This window comes from Myiozetetes cayanensis, unplaced genomic scaffold (assembly GCF_022539395.1).
Source record: "Myiozetetes cayanensis isolate MyiCay16 unplaced genomic scaffold, myiCay2020 scf19, whole genome shotgun sequence".
Lineage (NCBI taxonomy): Eukaryota > Metazoa > Chordata > Aves > Passeriformes > Tyrannidae > Myiozetetes > Myiozetetes cayanensis.
In genome coordinates this window covers 8154632-8176042 of record NW_026087400.1, presented here as the reverse complement: position 1 = coordinate 8176042, position 21411 = coordinate 8154632, and the positions used below count along the sequence as shown (strand labels likewise).

General features: G+C 49.2%; 1 protein-coding gene across 1 annotated transcript; it reads left to right on the top strand.

Annotated features, from left to right (window-relative positions):
* The first annotated feature begins 11514 nt into the window (after window positions 1-11514).
* TFAP2C (transcription factor AP-2 gamma) lies at window positions 11515-20479 on the top strand. The gene is made up of 7 exons (XM_050313689.1): window positions 11515-11654; window positions 13010-13486; window positions 13747-13798; window positions 15292-15514; window positions 16159-16277; window positions 17640-17781; window positions 19628-20479. The coding sequence occupies exons 1-7, from the start codon at window positions 11607-11609 to the stop codon at window positions 19911-19913; spliced, it is 1347 nt and encodes a 448-aa protein (XP_050169646.1). The 5' UTR covers window positions 11515-11606; the 3' UTR covers window positions 19914-20479.
* Window positions 20480-21411: the final 932 nt, after the last annotated feature.

Genomic DNA, 21411 nt, shown 5'->3' with positions numbered 1-21411 from the left:
TCAGCTGCAGTGTCAGGCTTCTGCCCCTTTGCTGTTGTATGAGCTGGTGACTTAGGTATAAATCCCAAGTGCCTGGGCCACCACCCAGGCAACACCACAAGGAAAAGAGCAGGGTTTCACCCCATGTCTGTTTGACTGGTTCTTTTCTCCCTTCTGGCTCCTCTTTGCCTCTATTCAGAGCAGTGTTCATTTGCCAGATTCGGTGTGGAGAAGTAGGGCATGAGGATGTTAATTTTTGTTGTTACCTGTCCTTCAGACGTGGCCCATGAGCCCTGGCCCAGGGCCAGGCTGCAGAGGTTCGTGTGCTGCTGGTCCTCTCCAACCAGAGGTGCTTCTCTGTGGAAACACAATCACGGTGTTTCACATGGCCACCCCTCAGGAAATGCAGTAATTCACAGCAGTTTAATTAATCCTGAGAAGCCACTGTACTGAAATGCAGCCACCTGTAAGGGAGAGCAGAGCCAGCACGGGGTTAAATGGGAGAAAGGTCCCAATTTTAAAGCAGAGGAGTAGGTGTAAACCTTCCCTTTAGAAGTGGGGAGGGATCAGTATGCACAGGCCCACCAGGAGCCCAGCTCATTGCTAATTGCAGCTTCACCTTTTAGCTATATACAAAAAAAGATAGTCCTTGAATATTTAATGTCCTATTTCATCATGACCACAGAGGTTAATTGGGAAATAGGAATAACTGGAAGAGAGAGGCAGAGACCAGAGCACCACTGGGCAGCCCTTAGCCAGGGCTGAGGCACAGATATCTGCCATCCCTGCTGGGCAGAACAATGGAGGAGCACCCATCACCTTAAAAAGGTGAGGGTTTTGCTCTTCTTAGTCTGCTTCTCTCCTCCTCTTCCACGCTTTAATAATTCCTGGGTGACTGACAGTGACCTCAGGGTCAGGAATCTCTAGTTAACAGCCAGGAAATGCCCTTCCCATCGGTCATTACTGCCTAATTAACAACTTGCAATATTTCACAATCAGTGTCAATGACACAAGACGCCATTTGCAGAGGTGGGGGCTGCAGAGCACTTGGCATTTTTCCTGGGAAGGCCAGGCAGGGGGATGCAGAAGCTGAGGACGTGCCCAGGCTGCTGGGCTCCAGGCTCAGGAGAACTGCCTCCAGTCCCAGTTCGGCCAAGAGGAAGGTTTTTCGCAAGTACAGTTCCTAGGAATGGTCTTTCCCTCTGCCTGACAAGGAAGGTGATGGGAGAAGGAAGTGCATTTTAATGTCCTGGCTGGCTTACATGGAAAAGCAACACAGAAACTGCTGTGGAGCAAGGAGACTCAAAGGCTGGAGATCCCTGCTGGCATCTGCTCTCCATGGGAGTCCTGCGGGGGCCACTTGAACCCACTAATCCAGCAGAAAATTCACACAACAGAAGCAATGCATGGAGGGATCCAGTAAGTGCCAGGAGCTGGATCCTGCTGCTGGGAGCTCAAAAAAAAGAAGGAAGAGAAAAACTGTCCTCACCTCCCGCCCCTGCTTTTTTGGCACGGGTGAGCTGTGTTGGTGCAGACACCCACAAAAGAGCAGCCTGAGGCCACGTGCTGTGCAAGTGAATCCGGACACTGCTGCAGCATCCAGCAGCTGGTGACCATCAGGAGCACAAGGACAGGTCTGTCCTGCTGAGATGGAGCACACGGTGTGACATGTCCACCAGCACCACGCTCTGTCCTGCTCCAGGCCGCACTTCACCACCACCCCAGCCAATTCACCGCTGAAAAAAGTATCTTAAAATTGAACCAGTTTGCTTCAACCTGGGCATGCAATTGCTCATCTGGCACCCAGATGCCTTCAGACTGGATCCGGCACCTTCTGGCAGCCCAGCCTTACAGAGAGGATTAATGTGGAGCAGCAAACTTCATAGCGCTGTAATTTCATGTGAACTTCCGTCTGCAGGCTCCAGGTGTTGTGGTGATTTATCGACAGCAGTGCAAGTGTACCTCACATGCCTGTAGAATGAATGCAGCGTGTACAGATGCTCCTGGTGAAGCCACAGTGGAGGGACCAGAACAGAGGAGTCTGGATTGAGAGCTCCTTTCTTTTCAGGGTCCTTTCAGGGAATGATCACGAGGTGTGTCAATGGTCTCCTGTGTTAAACCAGCAAATTAAAGGGGTCAAGCCAAACATCTGAAAAAGTGTAGAAAAATATATATTATTAAAAAAAAATATAGAAAATGCAATAGAAAACGTATTTACTATTACAAATGATGCTGAAAATGAATAAGATGAAACACAGCTGAACCCTTTTAAAATGCATTTTGCTATTTACACTTGTTCACTGGGAATGTTTGGGATGCAGTCAGTGCTGAAGTTCCTTTGGAAAACCAGTCTTTCTATTCGTGGTGACCATCCACCTGCAATTAGAGAAAAAAATAATAGAAATAATAGTAGCCTAACACTGTAGCATAGCTGGAGGTAGGAAGAGCAGAGCAAATTAACTGAAGGTCCTCTGTTGAGACTGTGTTTTTAAAGGGTTGAAGATGATGACCAGTGAGGAACATAACTCCTGACAGCCCCACTCCTGCTCTATTCAGCAGTGATACCTAAATAAGTCCCTGGGTATTACTGGGTCATGTTTGCTTTTTCTCAGACTAGCTTCCCAGCTAATGCTTTCAGAAACAGGTTTGAAATTAAGATTTCCATATTTATGTGCCTATTAACATAGATACATTAAAAACCTTAATGAGCTTATGTAACAAATTGCTGTATGACATTGTTAACGACTCAAGAGAGGATCTGTACTTAGAGAGATAAGAATGGCATTTGCAATGGCACCAACTCGGGTAAAATTACAAGGAGCATCAATTGCATGGTCCGGGGAGACTGTCCTGAGTCTGGAGCCAGCCAGGTGTGTGCGTGGGGAGCCTCGTGCCATAACCCACTTGCAGAGCTCCAGCAGGGCGACACAGCCCTCAGCCTCCACCCAGGGATTTTCCATAGGGAACGAGGTGAGGCCGTGGTTGCAGCCCAGGTCTCGGCAGAGCCAGCATCGCCTCTTTGCCATCACAGCCTTCCTGCGCTGAGCAAGACCCTTTGGGCATGTCTGCAGATTCCAGAGCTTTCCCTGTGCCTGCTCTGAGCTGGCTCCATGTGTCAGCAGGGCTGGGAGGCCGCCAGCCATGGCTCTGCCTGCTCCGGGAGGGAATCGGTGTCTCAGGCGCTGCAAGGGCTCCTGCAGCTCCCAGATCACATCTGGCCAGCTCGGGGCAGGGGCAGGGCGAGCTGGAGGTGTTTGTAGCTTGTAGATACGCTTTACATTTCCGTGTTTTCTGCTTCCCCACTATAAACAAGGAAATACCGCATCCCCAGACTTTTGGGACAGGAAGACAGTGTGTTGCCTACGTGTGTAGGTAGTGCAGGGCTGGTGAAGACAAGCAGAGTGTGGCAGATGTTCAGTCTGGGACTACTGGAGATGTAAATTCCCCTGTGCTTGTGTGCAGACACAATCCTCACTACTGACCAGACTCATGGGCACAGCATGCTCTCCTGACAGGCTGAGGAATGACTTTTAGGGAGGGAGAGCTCAGGATTTAAAAAAGTGAGTGCTCAGAGCCTTCCCCCTGCCCCCAAGTTAGTTCAGAGTTTTATATGGACAAAGTGGGACTCTTCCACCCAGTGTCCCAGGAAATCACCACTGGGCAACAGCTGTGGCAGCAGAAGTGTGAACTCATCCCTCCCTCCCATTCATTGGGAAGCCTCTCTCTAACTATCCACACACCTCTGTTATTAAGCAGGGCCAGGTTTGGGCTCCAGAAGGCACTGTGGGCTTGATGAGGTTTGGCTTGCTTTGCTGGAACAAGCCACAGGTGCAAGTGGCAACTGGTGCCCTGGGCATGGACAAGGTGTTCCTGGGGCACTGGGGGTTCTGGAAGACCCTGACTCAATGGCCCTCTCTTGCTGGCCACCATGGTGGCTTTGTGTGCTGACCTGGGAAAGAGCAGGTGACACCTGCCCCATCAGGGAACACCACCATGACTTGGAAACTGGGAATAATCTTGAACCGGTGGAGAGATTTGTGCCGTTTGCGGTGATGTCGCTCTGAGCAGCTCCCAGCCACGGTTACAACAGATTTACAGCCTCGCTGAAACGCGAGCGAGGAGTCCTTTGGCAAAACTCTGCCGGGATAAGCTATGCTGACAGAAGAGCACTTTAGCTGGTGTATTCTGTGTTTACACAAGGGGAGCGCTTTATCGGGCTGGCTCTGCTGGCAAATCTCCCCTCGGGCTACTGAGTCTCTGCAGCCTTGCTGTGGAGCTGTACGGGCAGAGAATTCGAGGAGAGGAGAGATGCATCCGGCGAGGGGACTCGGAGCCTGCACGGGGCACTTTGCCAGGCTGTCCCTGGGCAAGCAGTGCTCGACAGCCGGGACCCGGGCTGGGTTCAGGTCACTCTGGCAGCTCACCAGCACACACACCCTCGGCGCGGACACCTCGCCGTGCTCTGGGCTAACTCGTCATTTGCATGGGTGCAGCTTGACCTGGTTTGAGCCCGTGTCTGCCGCTGGATTTGCATCTGTTCAGCTGAGCTGGTTTTGTTTCGCTGTTGTGATTGTTTTCAATTCTAATGCAGCCCAGCACAAGGAAGTGGTGACCTCGTTCCTCTCCTCTCAATATCAGGGCTGTCTTTCAAAGGCACCATCCGTCTTGCACTGATTCAACTCTCACTTGTAAAAACTGCCTTCCCTGCCCTTCAAGTTCCCTCCTGTTCCTTGACAGACCTTTGCCCCATGGGTCCCCAAAGCAAAGCTTCCCTGTGCCCCAGAGGGAGAGAGCAGCTCCTCTTGCATCCCCTCCAAGGCTTTCCTCAGCTGCTGCCTCATTAATCCCAGCTCTGTGGACGCCCAAGTCATCTAACAGTACAAATTTGATCTGGATCAGCTGTGAACCTGGGCCTGCCTTTCTGCTGAGTCAGTCAAAACACATGGTTAGAGTCAATTTTGGAGTTTTTGTGAAATGGTTTTGGTGACAGGATGATGGACCAGGTCAGGTTGCAATGGTATGGGCAAAAGACACCCTTTGTCCTTCTGCACTCATACCTGCACACAATTAGGCAAACATGAATAAGAGGTCTCTACGTAGTGTGAATTCTTTCACCACAGAGTATCTCCTTTGTGCCTCTGCAGCAGTAGTGCTGCATGAAGTTTTGCAAATAATTTTGCATGGAAAAAACCAGATCTATTAAGAAAACACCCAGCACCTGCATATGTTTGCGATAGAAACTGAAATCAAGTCCTTGAGAACGCGACTTGGAGCAGGTTTGGAAGAATTTGAAAGTGTTTGCTGGCACCTGATATTTTATAATGCTGACAGCCCTGTACTGGTACCTTATTAACATGATTGTCATGGACAGAGTGCGTGAGGTGCAGAGTTCTGACTGATGTAATTTTTACCAGCAATTCATTTTGTTTTCCCCACACAGCTCTGCTTCATCTGGCCTTGCAACAGAGTTGCAGCTCACCAGTGTACCAACAATGGAGAACGCCACAAAGGAGGGAACGTGGTGCCACATTTCCACATTTCCCTCATTTTTTATACAGTTCAGATTTTGTCCAGCTGAGCTTGATGGAGAGATTGGCTATTTGGAGGGATTAGGCATTTTCAAGGAACTGGACTGTGGAAGTATAAGAGTAACTGAATTTGTTTTCTTTAGTTATTTAAATTGCCTACAGGGAAAATCCTGAGCTTCAACTGACATGACCCATTTCCCTGACATCGAGGTCAGCTTACTGATTTCATCACTCCTTTAAGATGGCTGAAGAGTGAAAGGTAACTAGGAATAAGGCAACTGGATTATCTGTAAATTCTTTCCCTCTGCACAGGTACTGTCTGCATCTCTGCTTCATATTGTGCTCAAAATACTCTTGGAAAGCATTATTGGGATTTTAAACTTGGCACGTCTGTGTATGTCTATGTATGTACATGGAGAAGCAGATATGTTAAAAAACACACTTAACACACTGGATTGATTCCCTGAAGGGGCAAAGGCTTCAGGATACCTCAGAGCTGGAGGTGGAAAAGACCCTTTGTACCTGATGCCCATCTCTGTCTATGGAGGAACCTTCCCCAAACCATCACCATTGTGCCTCAGCACTTTTTTTTCCTAAAAGATGGTGCATCATTTAAGGTATTGTGTAGGCTTCATGTACCCTGGGAACAGAGGGAAGGATGAAGAACCCTCTCATGGCAGATGTTTTTACAGTGCAAGTGGAGCTCGGTGACAGCATTCACTTCTTTTACTAAAAGGGGAGAAGGAATGGGAAGCTCATATTGAAGGATCTGTATTAACTACAGCCTGAATTGTGCTGAGCAATGTTTTTTCAGCTTGTTTCTATGTATTTGAAATGCTTTTTAGCTGGTTAAAGCTATGGGATTCTTTGGTGGTTTTTTTGGTTTTTTTTTTTTTTATACTGTTGTGTTTTTTCTTATTATTGTAGTATAAGCAATTAGCTGTAAGAATGTATGATCCCCAACCTTTATTTTTTAAAGTATGAATTATGCCTATTGTGCCAAGAACCTGCTTATCTTTTTGCTTTCAGAAAAAAGATTAAGTAAATCTATGAACCCTGATTTTACATTTAGCATTGTGGTGTTTTGACTGGTTTTGGTTTTTTGATCTTGTTTTTGTTTGGTTTGGGCTTTTTTTTTTTTTTTTTTTAAGTGCAGGCTGCTTCCTGCAATAGGGAACTGAGCTTGGTTACACACAGTCCAGCAATGGCAGCCTTTGGAGCAACACTCTGACTAACAGCAGTGAAGGTTATGGCACTGCTGTTCCTGATGGATTTTAAAAGGAGGGAACAAAAAAAATCAGGACATCTCTCTAGAATGGAATGATCACACCACTGCAGGCAAAATGTTAGAGCCCTGAGGAGGTACCTCAGGATCACTGGGCAAGGATGGACAGAGCTTGGGGATCATGTCTCCCACCTCTCTCCTGGTCCCAGCAGATTAGAATCCAGCTCTCAACAGCACTGGGTGTATAATTCTTGCTTTATGAATGAGGAGACTGAGGTAAATGCAGCTGCTGTCATATTTGTGGTCATCCCCTGCCTCAAGGACAGGGACAGGCTGGGAATCTGGATCTGCCTCTCCCCTGTGCCATGCTGTGTCTGCAGGCAGGCTCGTGTGAACTCTCTCTCTCCCAGGTATCCGTCTCCTGCCGCAAACCATCCAGCTCGGCAAAACTTCTTGTGTACGAGAGCCGGAGAAACTCCTTTGCTGGAGCCTGAGGCAGCTGCACATCCCTGCTGAACCTCTGCCACATGCCATGGAGCATCTGACCCAGGGCCTGTGAGCTCCTGGTGCCAAAGCCTGTCACTTCTGCCCGGGAATTGCTAAACATCCTCTCTGCTGCGGGCTCACAGCACGCTATGGCCGGGGGACTCTGCTCCTCCAGCTCCAGAGGGAAGGAGCAGCAGAAAACATAGCTGGAATCTTGTTTATTAAGCAAATTAATAGGTTGGGGAAAAACTAGCCTCAGTGTGGACACGCTTTCTTCTGACTTCCTGCAGAAGCAGGGGCTGGAAGCTGAGGCAGGGAGCTGGGAAGGCAATCAGTGTCACAGCCCCGAGGGAGGCCAGCCCCTAATACCGGTGTAGAACCATAGAATGGTTTGTGTTGGAGGGGACCTTAGAGATCCAACCCCCCTGCCATGGGTAGGGACACCTCCCACTAGACCAGGTCGCTCCAAGCCCCAGAGTGGCCCTGAACACCCGTAACAGCGGTGCGGGTGCCCCGAGCCCCGCTGGGCGCTGCCAGCCCCGGGCTGCGGGAGCCTCGGGGGACGCGGGGGCAGCCCGGGGCTGTGCGGTTGAACCAGCGGCTCCCAAGCGGCCGCTGCCCTCCCGGAGGGGCACAACTGAGGGCTGCCGCCAGTCAGGGATTTCAGGGATGCTCCCGGTGCCAGCAGCCATGGGGAAACACACGCACAGACACACACACCGCCCCTCCTCACCCCCTCCTCCCCACCATCCCCCGGGGCGCCTTAAAGGGAGGAGAAACGGCGGATTAGCGGGGAAAAAAACCTCTTTAAAATGTCACGGCTCTGCCGCGGCCGGTGGGATCGGTCCAGCAGCGGGGCCGCCTCTCGGTGCCCTGCCGGGGCGGGGGGTGTCCCGGTTTGGGCAGGGGGAGGGCAGGCGCGGCCCCGGCGCGGAGGCGGCTGCGGGAGCCGCTCGGCCCGTGGCTCTGCTGGCGAGGATCGACTGGCAAGTACGTACCGCGGCACTTGTCCCGGGCACCCCCCGCGCCCCCCCTCGGCTCCGCAGGAGCCCCTCTGCCCCCCTATTCCGGGCTGCGTGCGGGGGTCCGGCCCCTCCGGGGGGCTCCGCCGCGTGGGGCGGGCCGGGGGGGACACCCCGCGTTCCGCCCCTCCCCGCCGAGTCGCTGTGGAAGTTCCGCGGAGTCTCCCGGGCCCGCGGGGCAGCATCTCCCTTTGTAGAGCTCTGCAGGAGCCGAGGCGACAATCCGGACAGGTTGCTGCAGCCTCATTAACAATACAGATATGCATGTGTTTAAATAATTTTTAGAGGAAGAGGGATGTAACTAATTAGCATCCCCACGCTCTCTTTTAATTGCTGCCAAATAGGAAAACTACCGACTGTGACAGAGGCTCAGCAGTGCGCTCTGGCTCCCCTCCCGAAGCGTGTTCACACCTGGGGGTGCTTCGCGGTCCCCCCTGGGAAACTGCACCGTCGTCAAAAGAGGGGGGAGAGGGAATAAGACCCCAGGAAGCCCGACACCCCTTCTTGGAAACAGGGGATATTCCCAAAGCAAGGGCACATACATACATACATACATACATATATATATATATGCACTTTATTTCTTTAATAAGTAAATGAAAGCCTCCACCTGTCTGGAACAACGTCCCTGGCAGCTGCACAGCTCTGCCCCGTGTCTCACGAGGGAGGTTCCGTGTGCCTGCAGCAGCCCTGCCTGCGCCTTCCCTGTACCCGGGAGTCCCCTGGAAACGGAGAATTCCGCCGGGCGCGGGAGGGCACGGCCGGGCGCAGCTGCCGGGGGGCTCTGCACGGACCCCCGGCCCGCCCGCCCCGCTTCCCTCGGCTTGCGCGGAACCGCGGAGGATCGCGGAAAGCCACGTTCCGGAGAGGGAGCGGCTAAGAAAGCGTTTTCCCCCTCCCTAACCCCCAGAAGAGACCAGAGCCGATCTGCCGAGGTGCTCGGCCGTTCATCTCATCAAAGCATCCCGCGACAGAAGCACCCGGGGCAGGGGCCGCGCTGGCCCCGGGGCGGCATCACCTGCCGGGTGCGGGGCTGAGCTCTCGGGCCGGGCACCAGCGGAGACGGCCGGCAGTGCCCGCCCCTGCCCTGCCTTCCCTTCCCTCCCTGCCTTCCCTTCCCTCGCCTTGCTCTGCCCGTGTGCTCCCCGCCGAGCCCGGACCTGCGCCGGTCCCTGGCAGCGGCCGCTGCAGCGAGCAGAGACCGAGGCGCAAGTGGATGAACGGGAAAGTTTGTCTCAAACTTCGCCGTATTTGTTTGTTTCAAACGTCGCCTCTTCTCTGCTTTCTTGGTTTGTTTTCTAGCAAGACAAGTGCTTATTTTGGTCGCCTTGTTTAGGTAATTCCTTTATATCCCTCATCCTCTTCCAAGCCTCTATTTATAAATATTATTCAAATATACACAACAAATAATAAGAACCAGAATCCATCTTCGCGATTTTGGCCACCAAACCGTGTCAGTTCAGGCACTGACAATTCCAAAAAATGATGAAATCGTGTGCGCTTCTCAGTGGGACACTTCTGAGCAGAAAGAAAATCTGGCTTCTGAGGTTATAATAAAAATAACCAATGAAGAACTGATCTCAAAAGCTCGACGATTCCCTTCCTCGTTTCTTCCTAAATCCATCTTGTCCCTTTAATACAAATGAACTTTAAGCTCCCCCTGTATTTTATTATTTAGATTCCTAGTCTTAATGACGCCAGGAGCAGCGCAAGCACACTCTGCTAATAATCGTCGCGAACTGCATTTCAAAGAAACATCCCTGGAAGAAAAACACCGTCGTTAAAAAAAAATAAATAGAGACTCCACCAAAAATGATAATGTGGAGTCGCTGATGATGATGGGCTTAATGCAACTGCTGCAAATCAGCACCTGCGTGCTAGATAAGGCAGATAACACCTCCAACAGTTACTTCCAGCACCCCCGTCCTCCTCGGGTTTATTTTTAGATCATTCATTTAGTCTGATGATGTTTGGTGTTTGGATTTTTTTTTTTAATTATTGTTCCTGTATTTTTTTCTTCCCTGAGCTTTAGGGGAAAAAACAAAACAAAACAAAACGAGGAAAGTGCGATCTGGTTTAATCTGGAGTCCTGGGTCTATCTCGGGCCTTTAATAGCAGCTCTCAGGCGCTCGTCCCCGGGCACTGATAGCCGAGATCTCCGCAGCCAGCACCGTCCAGGGTCAGCTTTTGTCCCTGCCACAATAAACAAACACTTGCTCCTCTCATGTAAATGAGCAGTGATCCGGATGCACCTTAAAACACTGGGAGAAGTCGTTGCTTTTGAAAACGATGTTCATTTTGTCTGACACACATAACTGCATAGATCAAATGCCTGCAGAAAGGTAGCAATTTGGCAGGGAAGTATTTTCTAAGCTTAGATGAAAGTGTGCTCACGGCGTCCGAAATTGCCTGTCTCACCTCCCACCTGCTTCCCCAGCCCCGAGTTTGCGCGAAAAGATTAGACAGGCGGGATTTTCGTTACAAAAAATAAATTAAAAAATTAAAAAAAAAAAAATGATGCGAGGAACCAGTCGCACAATTCACAGAGCCTGGATCGGGGACGCTGAATCAGGGCTGCTTTACCCACTGGGGGTTCAACACGACTGCAATAATCTTGTCGGATCATTAAGTAAATTATACCTTAAACATTGGTAGCTTACAAGTTGTAATCAGTAATTCAAACTCTTGACAATTATGCAAATGAAGCCCCGTCTGCGCTCGGACTTTCTCGCTTTTGCTACGAGGACTTTTTCCGAATTTATTCCGCCCAAAAGCCCCCGCACCCGCCGAGCGTGGGGGCACCGGCGCTGCGCCGCCCCACGCGGGTTTTAGCAAAGTCCTTCCACGCGTGGGGGAGCAGGGGAACACCCAACATTACTTCCACCCCCCAAAAAAATCCAACACGTGTGGGAATTCGGGGAAGCCTCATTACAGTGGGTGCGAGGGGGTGTCCACGCATGACCCCTTCCCCGCGGGGTGGGACTGGCCCCCCGTGCCCTGAGCGCGGAGGGGGCGCTGGGGGGGCTCGGGCTCCGCGCTGCCCGCCCACCGCTCCGCGGGCGCGGAAGGAGTGGCTTGGGGCTGCGCGCTCCCTCCTGAGTGGCTGGCGGCCGCGGCGCCCGAGCCATCCCTGGGGAGGAGTTAGGATAATCCTATTGCCATTAAGGGCGTCTGGGCAGGGAAAAAAACCCGAGTGACCATAAGCGCGGAGGGTTAGTCCGTCATCTGCCTTCATGCCTGCCAACTGAGCTCCGTCCGGGGGGCCGCTCCTCTTCCCCAGCGCCGACGTGGATTTACCGCCCGTGGGGGGGGGCTGAGCTCTCGTCTGTTTTCGGCACCGCACACCTGGTTTGGACGCTGGACGCCATGTTGTGGAAACTAGCAGATAATGTCAAGTACGAAGAGGACTGCGAGGTGAGAAGCGCGGGGAGGGGGCGGCCGTGGGGAAGGGGGGTCGGGCGTGGGGGCAGCGCGGAGCTCCGCAGCCCCCGCGCCGCGCTGCCCACCCCGCTCCCTCCCAGCCGGCGCCTGTCTCTCCCGCCTCCCCGCCGGGCGCGATCTGTCCCTGCCCGAAGACCCCTGGTTTGCTTTTTGCTTTTTTTTTTTTTTTTTTTTTCCGGAGGTGCGAATTGTAATTTCTAATAATTTTTTTTTAAATTTTATTTTTTTAACGAGTCTTTTGAACTCTCGAATAAAACTGGGTGAAAACACCGGCTGGGAGAACGACCTCGCATCCCGCCTCCCCCACGCGCCCGTGGGGCAGCGCCGTGCGGGAGCTCCCGGAGCCGCAGCCCCCGTGCCCGCCGGTCGGACCGGGGCGAGCTGCGGGTCCCGCTGGGGCGGGCGGGGGCTGGGCGATGCGGAGGGGCCGGCCGGCAGGTAGCAGCTGGGCTGGGCGAACCGTTCCTTCCCACGTTTCTCCTCCCCGGGAGCGGCTCCCGCCCGCCGCGAGGTGCTCCCGGGTTTTGATCTCTCCGAACGCGGCCGTGTCCCCCGTGTTCCCCCTGTGCCGCCCCCCGGCCCCGCTGGCCGCGCTCCGCCTGCTCGGCTCCTACAGATTAGCTGCAGTCCCCGCTTCACGCTCCATTGGGACCCCATTCACCTCTTATTAACTAGCCCTGTTATTTTAATGACCGTGAAGCCAGAAGCTGCTAAATCCCTGGATCAGCTCAATGTAGACATTTCAGCTTTGACTGCTGAGATTGGAAATCGGGGTAGAAGCGGCGATGGGACGGGCTGGAGGCAGCCCCGCCGGCCCTCCCGGCCGCTCCGCGGCCGTCGGGCAGAGTCCCGGGCGGCCCCCGGGACATGGAGGGGTGGGAGGGGAGGGATGGGGGTGCCGAGGACCCATGGGCCTTTCGCCTCAAGGGTGGCGGGTCCTCAATTCCCGGCCCCGGTATCTCCTCCCTAGCCAGGGCAGCGAGGCGGAAATGAAGCTGCGTCGCTGATTTGAATTTTTCTGATTTTAATGGTTCTTCCGATGACTTGCCCAAGCGGGAGGGTTAGGGTTGGTCTGCTGTAGTTGCGATGAGCACTGCAGCGAGAACTGCTGTGCAGTCTCTTCCCTGGGAGTGGGGCTGACTTCTTCCGCGAAGTGCCCTACAAAGAGCAAGCTCCCTGGGCAGGAGCGGGGTGGCTCTCGGCGCTGCTCTCTCCTTCCCCAGTGCCAGCAAGTGCCACTGCCCGCAGCCCCCTTTCGCCGTGTCCCCGATTCCAGGCTGCCCCGATGACGGCTGCCCCCTTCTCTCCCATCCCTCTGTGCTTTCCAGGACCGGCACGATGGGAGCAGCAACGGGAACCCGCGGCTCCCGCACCTCTCTGCCGTCAGCCAGCACCTGTACAGCCCGGCCCCGCCGCTCTCCCACTCGGGCGCCTCCGACTTCCAGCCCCCCTACTTTCCCCCTCCGTACCAGCCGCTGCCTTACTCCCAGTCCAGCGACCCCTACTCGCACCTCGGGGACCCCTTCTCCATCAACCCCCTGCACCAGCCGCCGCCGCCGCCCCCCAGCCAGCAGCAGAGCGCTTGGCCCAACCGGCAGAGCCAGGACCCGGCCGGGCTCGCCCCGCACGGCCGCCCCGGGCTCGTCCCGCACCTCTCGGCGCTGGAAAGCGGCTCCGCCGGCAGCCGCCGGGAGACCTACCGGCGCTCCGAGCTGCTCCTGCCCCACGGGCACGGGCTGGACGCCTCGGCGCTCGCCGATAACCTGGGCCTGCACGACATGGCTCACCAGATGGAGGAGGTGCAGGTAAGGACCCCCCAGACATCCCCCTCGGGCCGCTCGGCGCGTCAGGGGAAGCGGGACAGGCTCTCCCTGGACACCGTCCCCTCCTGCACATCCCGGCTTTACCTGCCCCATCCCCGTCCTGGGAAAGAAATCCGCCTTTTCTACCCTTCGGCCCTTAAAATGGGGACGCGCGGGGAGGGGATGGGTTTCCCAAAAGCCCCCCGCCTTGTTCCCTCTCAGCTCTCCAAGGTGCGAAACTTTCTCCCCCTTTCTCTTTCCAGAATGTGGAAGATCAACACTTACTAATGCATGACCAGACAGTCATTAGAAAAGGTCAGTAAGGTGGCATCGCAGTTTTACTTTCCCTTGTCAATAGTTAAAAGTTTAATGACGCACCGGTGAAGAGACGCCCTATTATTTTTATAGAGACGGATCCTTTGGGATCGGGAGGGCGGAGGAGTTTTTATTCCACTCTCTCAGTCGTTACACTTTTCTAATGCTGTGCGAGGGAAGGTGGCGGGCGCGGACAAACCCCCAGGGTTGCCTCGGGGTGCAAGACTCCTCCGGGGGACACCGGCTGTCCCCCCTTGTGTGCTCTTGTGTCATGGAGCAGGACCCTGAACCGAATTTAATCTACCCTGGAATATGTGTGTATAAAGTGACACGGGGCTTTGCTTTTTGTTTGTTTATTTTGGGGGTTTTGTTGCTGCTAGCACTCGAAGACGGAGGGTGGTTTCCCTTTTTTTTTTTCCCAACTTTTTTTTTTTTTAACTTCTTTGCAAGACTTGAGAAGGGAATGAGATCGCTGACAGAAGCCTGCTCGGCTTTATCTTAATCGAAATTGTTTTGTAGCTGAGGTTTTGAGGAAGGAGGAAGACGTATTGACTCAATTTACAGTCATTTAGGGTTTTTTCCCTGCTTTTGTTTTTAAACAAATTTGTGCTAAAAAAAAAAAAAATCAGTGGAAGTTTCCTCTGAAGACTTCAAACAAATACCTAACTGAGGAAAAGCAGAAGTGTGTGTCAGAGCGCTGATTGCTGCCTTCAGCTCATGGGAGAATAATTTCGCTGTCAGATGCACCACTGACAAATCTTCCCCCTCCGGGAGTGGGGCCGATCTCAGCTCTTTAACCCTTTCGCTCGGTGCCCCGAGCCAGCAGCACATCACTGGCTGAACTGGGTGGATTTGCAAGGGCACGGAAAAGCTGGATCAGTGGTTTGCTCCTTCCAACAGAGCCTTTGTTTTCCCTCTTCACCTTAAGGCTGAAGCTATTAAGGAGCAGCGCTTTACTTTCGGTTCTGCCCTGGGCTGCATCCCTCTCTGTTGTTGTAGTGTCTGTTATGAATTTGTTGGGATTAAATTCTAAAGGCGGTTTCTTAAATCTGCGTGTGTGAGGTGGAAGATGAACCCCAGCGGGAGCTGGGAGGTTTCTCCCTGCCTCGGCTCGGAAAGAGTTTTTGGCAGTAGCTGAAGGATGCTAATTTGGAGTCTGTAGTTGTGTCGGGCTTTTCATAAGCGCGGATTTGCTAACTTGCAGCCTGCTGCTTCAGAGATGTGAGGTTTGTGCGCTTTGAAAAGCATTCTTAGTTGTGTTCAGCAGCTCTTTGGAATCCGGAGGCAAAATCCAGCTGGTCGGGAATAGCTGTGGGGACCTTTCGGTCCCTGTGCCCTAGATTGATTCTGGGGATGGGGGTCAGTGGTGTGAGCATTTAATGCCAAACGAAATCCTCCCTTCTGGGTTGTTTTTCTAGAAAGGAAATTCACTTGCCACTTCCTATTTATTTTTCCCTTTTATAAAATACCTGCTTTCCCTCCTCCTCCCGCAGGTCCCATTTCCCTAACGAAAAACAGTGCTCTGAGCCTCCCCTGCCAAAAGGATGGATTAATAGGGGTGGTCATAAACCCCAACGAAGTTTTTTGTTCCGTTCCGGGGAGACTTTCCCTCCTGAGCTCCACGTCGAAATACAAAGTGACAGTAGCAGAGGTGCAGAGGCGGCTCTCGCCCCCGGAGTGTCTCAATGCCTCTTTGCTAGGAGGAGTCCTCAGAAGGTAGGCTGAACTCTCCTTCCGACCATCCCCACCATCCCCTCCCTGTCTATTGTTTGTGATTTCCCTTGTGCTGGGGTGTGAGAGCAGCCAGATCAGCATAACGAGAAGCTAAGAAAGCCTTTTAGCGAATTACTGATTCTTAAGAAGCCCAACGACACTGAATCCTAATAGGCTTTGGAAATAAAACTTCTTTGCACTTCTGCTACCTCTCGAGAAGTGCTATTAACAGCTCTCACCGCAATTCTTATTCTCTGTTTAAAGTTCAGTTTTTGTCTCAAAACCAGCTCATGGCCAACACAAACTGTTTCCCCATGGAACAATTTTTTGATTAAATCTTGTAGTCCTGATTAATGATTAGAAGGACACTTTAGATGTCCTTTTTTGCATACACCTAATTTGGCTTGTGATTGTTCTACAGCTGTTGGTTTCAGTGGTGCAGTTTGAAACATTTTGATTTTGACCTGCTGTGTTTCATCCTGGCTGGTTTGTAGCACAGCATTTAAAAAGTAGGTCACTTGAAAAAAGCCTGTTTTTTATCTTCACCTCTGTAGAACCCTATTGAATGTCAGTAACTGGAGTTTCTCATCTTAAAAAGAAGTGTTCCCCTAAGATAAATAAGGCCATTTTTTTCTCTTTAATTACAGAGCCAAATCTAAAAATGGTGGCAGATCATTAAGGGAAAAACTGGATAAAATTGGTTTGAATCTTCCTGCTGGCAGAAGGAAAGCTGCAAATGTGACATTATTGACATCTCTGGTGGAAGGTCAGTCTTGAACCTGTCTTAAAAATGAACTTTTTTTCCTTTGTGTGCAGCTTTTATCCTCTGGGCAGAGCATGGAAAGGCTAGAAAGCCAGTGAAAGTAATGGAGAGCTTTTTGTTTATTTTAAAGTGAGCATGATGGGAATGCTGCCTTTGAGGGACTCCTGTCCCCCTTCTTCTCCCTTCAAATCTGGTCCCTAAGCCCTGCTCACACAAACCCAGCCAATGCTCCAGCCGAAGGGATGGAGCAACTCTCCTAAGTGCCAAGATGTTCCAAAGGCATGTTTGTCCAGTCTGTGTTTCTTAAGGTTGTTTTGGGTTTCATAAAGGTGTGTGTGCAGCGACAGGCAGGGATGGTAAAAGGTGTGAAACTCATCACATTAGTGGGTTTGGTTCCTTGTTGGGCAACTTTAAAAGTCTGGGGCAGCTGACCCCAAAGCCTGGCCCTACCTCAGCGGTATCCTCAGAAGCTTTTCTAATAAACAAGCATATAAAGTGAGATTTATAGGTTTTTACTTCCTGATAGGAAACTGGAGCCCCTTTAATCTGTACCATGTTCTGTGGACCCCTCTGTCAGTTAAACTGACTTGAAGGGTGTATATATATGTATGTGTGTGGTTTATGTTTGGTGTGTCTGTTTAAAGCAGCTCCTGGTAGTGGCACAGTTTAATAGGAATAGAAGCAGCAACTGAAATGAAAAGTGAGGAGTGATCTAACAATACTGCTAATTCACTTTTACATCAGCTCAAATAAAAAAGCAACTTCCATTTAAGACCTTTCCTTGAAAGCTGGGTTTCAGAGAGCTGATGTGTGTGCCACGTGCACACAGGAACCTTGCAGATAATGAACTGACCATGCCAATCCATTTTTTGTAAGCCTGATCACATTGCTTTAAAGAAAAAAAAAAAAAGGCCTAGTTATACACCTTGCAGTTTTGTTTTCTATATGAATATGCTTATGAAAAAGTAGAAAACAAACTGAAAATTTTTAATGCAAAAGTGGAATTTAGTTGCCAGAGATTCTTAAATATCAGTGGATAATTTGATCTGGACTGAATTCTGTTCTTTGCTGTGCAGTTATTCTGGAGAGAGACAGGAGTTTTTGCTTACATAAAAGCAAGAGAATTCTCTTTTATAGCAGTCACCAGGTAGATATTTTTCTTTTTCTTGATGCAAACTTACGAAAGAAACACTGATCCATCAATTAGAAAATGGTAATGAGTGATATAGTGGTAATATAATGTCCTTTTCTAAAACAAGAATACACTTTAAAAATTCACAGCATATTTTTTTCCTTAATTTCCCTGACTTCCTTCTGATAAATAGGTGTTACACCATTTAACAAGCACTCTTTTACCCACACCAGGTGAAGCTGTACATCTTGCTCGTGACTTTGGTTATGTTTGTGAGACAGAGTTTCCTTCCAAAGCAGTGGCTGAATATTTAACCAGACCACACATGGGCCGCAATGAAATGGCAAACAGGAAGAATATGCTTCTTGCTGCAAAGTAAGTTTTCAGCTTCAAATTTTTTTTTTTCCTCTCCCTTTTAAACATGCTTTTGTCTGCCCATGAATGTCTGTGACTGGGGGACAGTTTGGTACATTTTCGTGTGTAATTTTAATTGGGAAGATGAAGCAATTCTTTTTATTTGGTTTTGGTTTGAATTCAATTATGGCAGCAGCTATTTTAGTCTGAACCAATAATAATAGGAACAATCCTGTAGGATAACTCAAAAGAAAAAGAACAGAACGGGTCCAAACTGCTTTAACTGTAGTAAAAACTTCAGAAAAATGTCCTATACCCAGACAACTATATCTGTAAGGAAAGATGTCCCTGGGTCTGACAGGCCTTAGGATTTGGAAAGCTGGTGTGGCCTGGGAATGTGAACCAGTGCTGGGGCTGGGAGCAGGAGATGGTTCCCCCATCTCTGTATGTGCAGTGTCTCCAAGCAGAGTTACTGGTGGGCGTGCTGGGCGCCAGGGAAGTTCAGCCCCTGTGTCCTCCTGACTGCCTTTGGCAGTAGCAGCACACAGCTTTCCTCCTGGGACACTGGGAGTCAAGAACTGGATAGTCCCTTTTTCCCTAATATGGCTGAAGATTTTTATAGTTCACTGGAAGCCATCCTTTGGTAGGTGTGGAAAGTCCCTTGGGCTTAAAACTAAATTCCTGTTACAAACCTTGACACAGAGGGAAGGAAGGGTCAAGAAGAGCAGCTTGGTTATGGCTGTTCTGCAGCCACTTTGTACCTGTAAATAAACCACGTCCTGAACAGGTCTCTGGTAGGAAATATCTGTGTTAAGCTTATCTTAAACTGGTGGCTGGAGTGCTTGCTGTCCCCTTCCCCTGATGAGGTTCTTTTCCCAGACTGAGGTTTAACAGAGCTTCAGTTCATGATTTGTTCTGGTCCGAGATGTTTTCTGGTTTGGGCTCAATGTAATTCCCTGTGTCTGACAGCACCCTTGCTCTGCAGAGGGTTTGAGAAAAGTCTGCTTAAACTGCAGAGCAGTGTAGCCCTAACTTCAGGCTCAAATCAGGCATGCAAAACACATTCCTGTTGCTGAATTTATCCAGCCTTCCTGAGAAATATTCTTGTAAAAGATCTCTATCTCTTATAAATTTAGAAATCTAGTCTCTCGTTCCTATAGTTTGAACATGATGATGGTAATTTCTGCTGAGCACTGCTCTTTCTGCTCCTCAGTATTTTCATTATTGGTATTGTGATTGGCACTAATAATAATAATCTTCTGGAGGATGTTTGTGATTGAGAAATTCTGATAAAAGTGATGATTCTGTTAAGACTGCTCAGCTCCTGTGAAATCCCTTCGAGGGGACAGATTTGCAAGCAGCAAACAACATATGCTGGAGCATTATTAACCACTCATGTTTTGCCAGGCATATGTGTTAGTGTTTGCAGGAGCAGGGCCTCGGTCTCTCTGGAAGGGGGCATACACATAGAATATACACAACTAAATTGAATCTCCTGTTCAGCTGCTTGAGTCTTTCTAAATCACTAAACTGCAGCTGTGAAAGTTCTCATAGAAACTAGCACTGAATTCCCACTCCCCCCTTAAAATCTGGAGCAAATGATGCAGAGCCAGCCAGGCACCAGAGGTGGGGAGATTATTTTGTGGAGTGTTCTGATGACGTAGATATAACAGAAGGTTCATCAGAAAGTGGTGCTAATAAACAGGCTTTACTTTTAGACAGTGCTGCTGAGGCAATACTGAATTTCTCTTAATTCCCACATAAGTGCCAAATATGTGATACAGACTCCTGTTATTTTTATTTATTTATTTGCTTTTGCATAAATTCCCACCGTGGTGTAAAGTGTGATCCCTTTTGTGTCTTGCAGGCAGATCTGTAAGGAATTCACAGACCTCCTCACTCAGGACAGAACTCCTCTTGGAAACACAAGACCCAGTCCCATCTTGGACCCTGGCATCCAGGGCTGTTTGACTCATTTTAGCCTGATCACACATGGCTTTGGGAGTGCTGCCATCTGTGCTGCCATGACATCCGTCCAGAACTACCTAAATGAAGCATTAAAAATAGCAGACAAATCATACATGAACGCTGGCGACCAGAGCCCCGCAGAAACCAACAAAACCATGGATAAAATGGATAAGCACAGGAAGTGAAAGGAAAACCAGACTTTACTCTTCCTCCTAAACACAGACTGGGATCTTCTTGCCAGGGGGAACATAGAGATTTGGTTGGTGGTTTTTTTTTTTTTTTTATCTTTTGGTTCTGTCTTTTTTTGTTTTTTAAAAAAAGAAAGGAGGGGAAAAAGGGGAAAAATATGAATATCATTCAGGATCTTCACTCCTCCTGGATCCATCCGTGAGACAAGTCTTTCTAAAAGCTGCAGTATCCCTTTTCTGTGGAAGCAATTACATGAAGATAAGTACTTGGTACAATGTATTGAATCCTTTGCTGTAAAAGTGGTGCTATAAAGGGGGGGTTGATGGAAATATACAGAGAGATATATTTAGATTTCTTCTCCATATCTAAGTATCTAGTGGTGACCAGCTTCATGTACAGTTTTTAAGATACAGATTTTAGATTGGAAGCCTGTTTGTTATCTGATACAATTTCAGGGTTTTATTCTCTCTAAACGGAACAGTAACAATAAAGCAGTATTAAACAATGGTATATAGATTTATGTACATTAAAATTTTTTTATAAACACCTGAAAATAGTAAGATTATTCTGTGGGGGGCTTTTTTTTTTTTTTGTTCTGTTTTATTTTGGTGGGGAATTTTTTTCATTTTCATTGTTTTCAGATTACCATAGGAGAGTACTAAAATCCTGCTAGACTTAAAAGTTATCTGATGGCATTTGACATGCTTATTTTTTATGGAAATATTAAGGCTTTTAAAAACTGCAGTCATGTTGGCTGCAGTTAATATTATCTTGGTATTTTTTTAATGAGGAATAGTTCAAAATGAAATGCTTTTAGAAAATTCACTTTCTGTGTCTAAGGATATTGCAGCTTTATTCACATATTTATATTGTCTTGTTTTTTAAATTGGGGGGGAAACTTGAAAGAATAGGCACATAACTTTTTGTGGGGGTTATTTTACATTTTTTTGCCTATTAAGGCCAAAAAATATTTCCAGGGAGGCTTTATGTGTATTAAGGGAAGCAGTGTGTTGAATGTAAATATTTATTTATGTGTAATTTAATCGGATTTGTAAATAATGGTGAACTTTTTAATACTTTTTTTTTTTTATAAATGGGTTTCAAATTTTAATTTTGGTAAGTATTTCAAAGGTAATGGGTAAGCTAAACATATCTTTAGGTTTATGCACAGGTATGTTATACAGGGTATTTAAGACTTTTTTTTTTTTTTTAAATCTCAATTCTTGCCACTGAAGATTAGATTTAATCTGAGGTGTATGTTCACAAAGCAATAATTTTGTGCATCATTCACCTGATAATTGACTAGACATGCAAAACGAGTGTGTGAGTTAGTGTGTATGTGAATAATGGAGGTTCTGAACTATCTTTACATATTTGTAAATGTTCCCAATATAATTCTGATGTATATGACAACCATATAATAAAAGTATTCTGGATAGAAGCATGGAATGTTTTGTTAACTGAAAACAGTTCTGTTTTGTTTCTATACTTGGG

Bases quoted from the DNA above. Each gene is read 5' to 3' on its own strand.
- TFAP2C (XM_050313689.1), top strand. From the start codon at position 11,607: ATGTTGTGGAAACTAGCAGATAATGTCAAGTACGAAGAGGACTGCGAG. The intron at 16,278-17,639 runs GTCAGTCTTGAA...TACCCACACCAG, and splicing joins ATTGACATCTCTGGTGGAAG to GTGAAGCTGTACATCTTGCT. The intron at 17,782-19,627 runs GTAAGTTTTCAG...TGTGTCTTGCAG, and splicing joins AATATGCTTCTTGCTGCAAA to GCAGATCTGTAAGGAATTCA.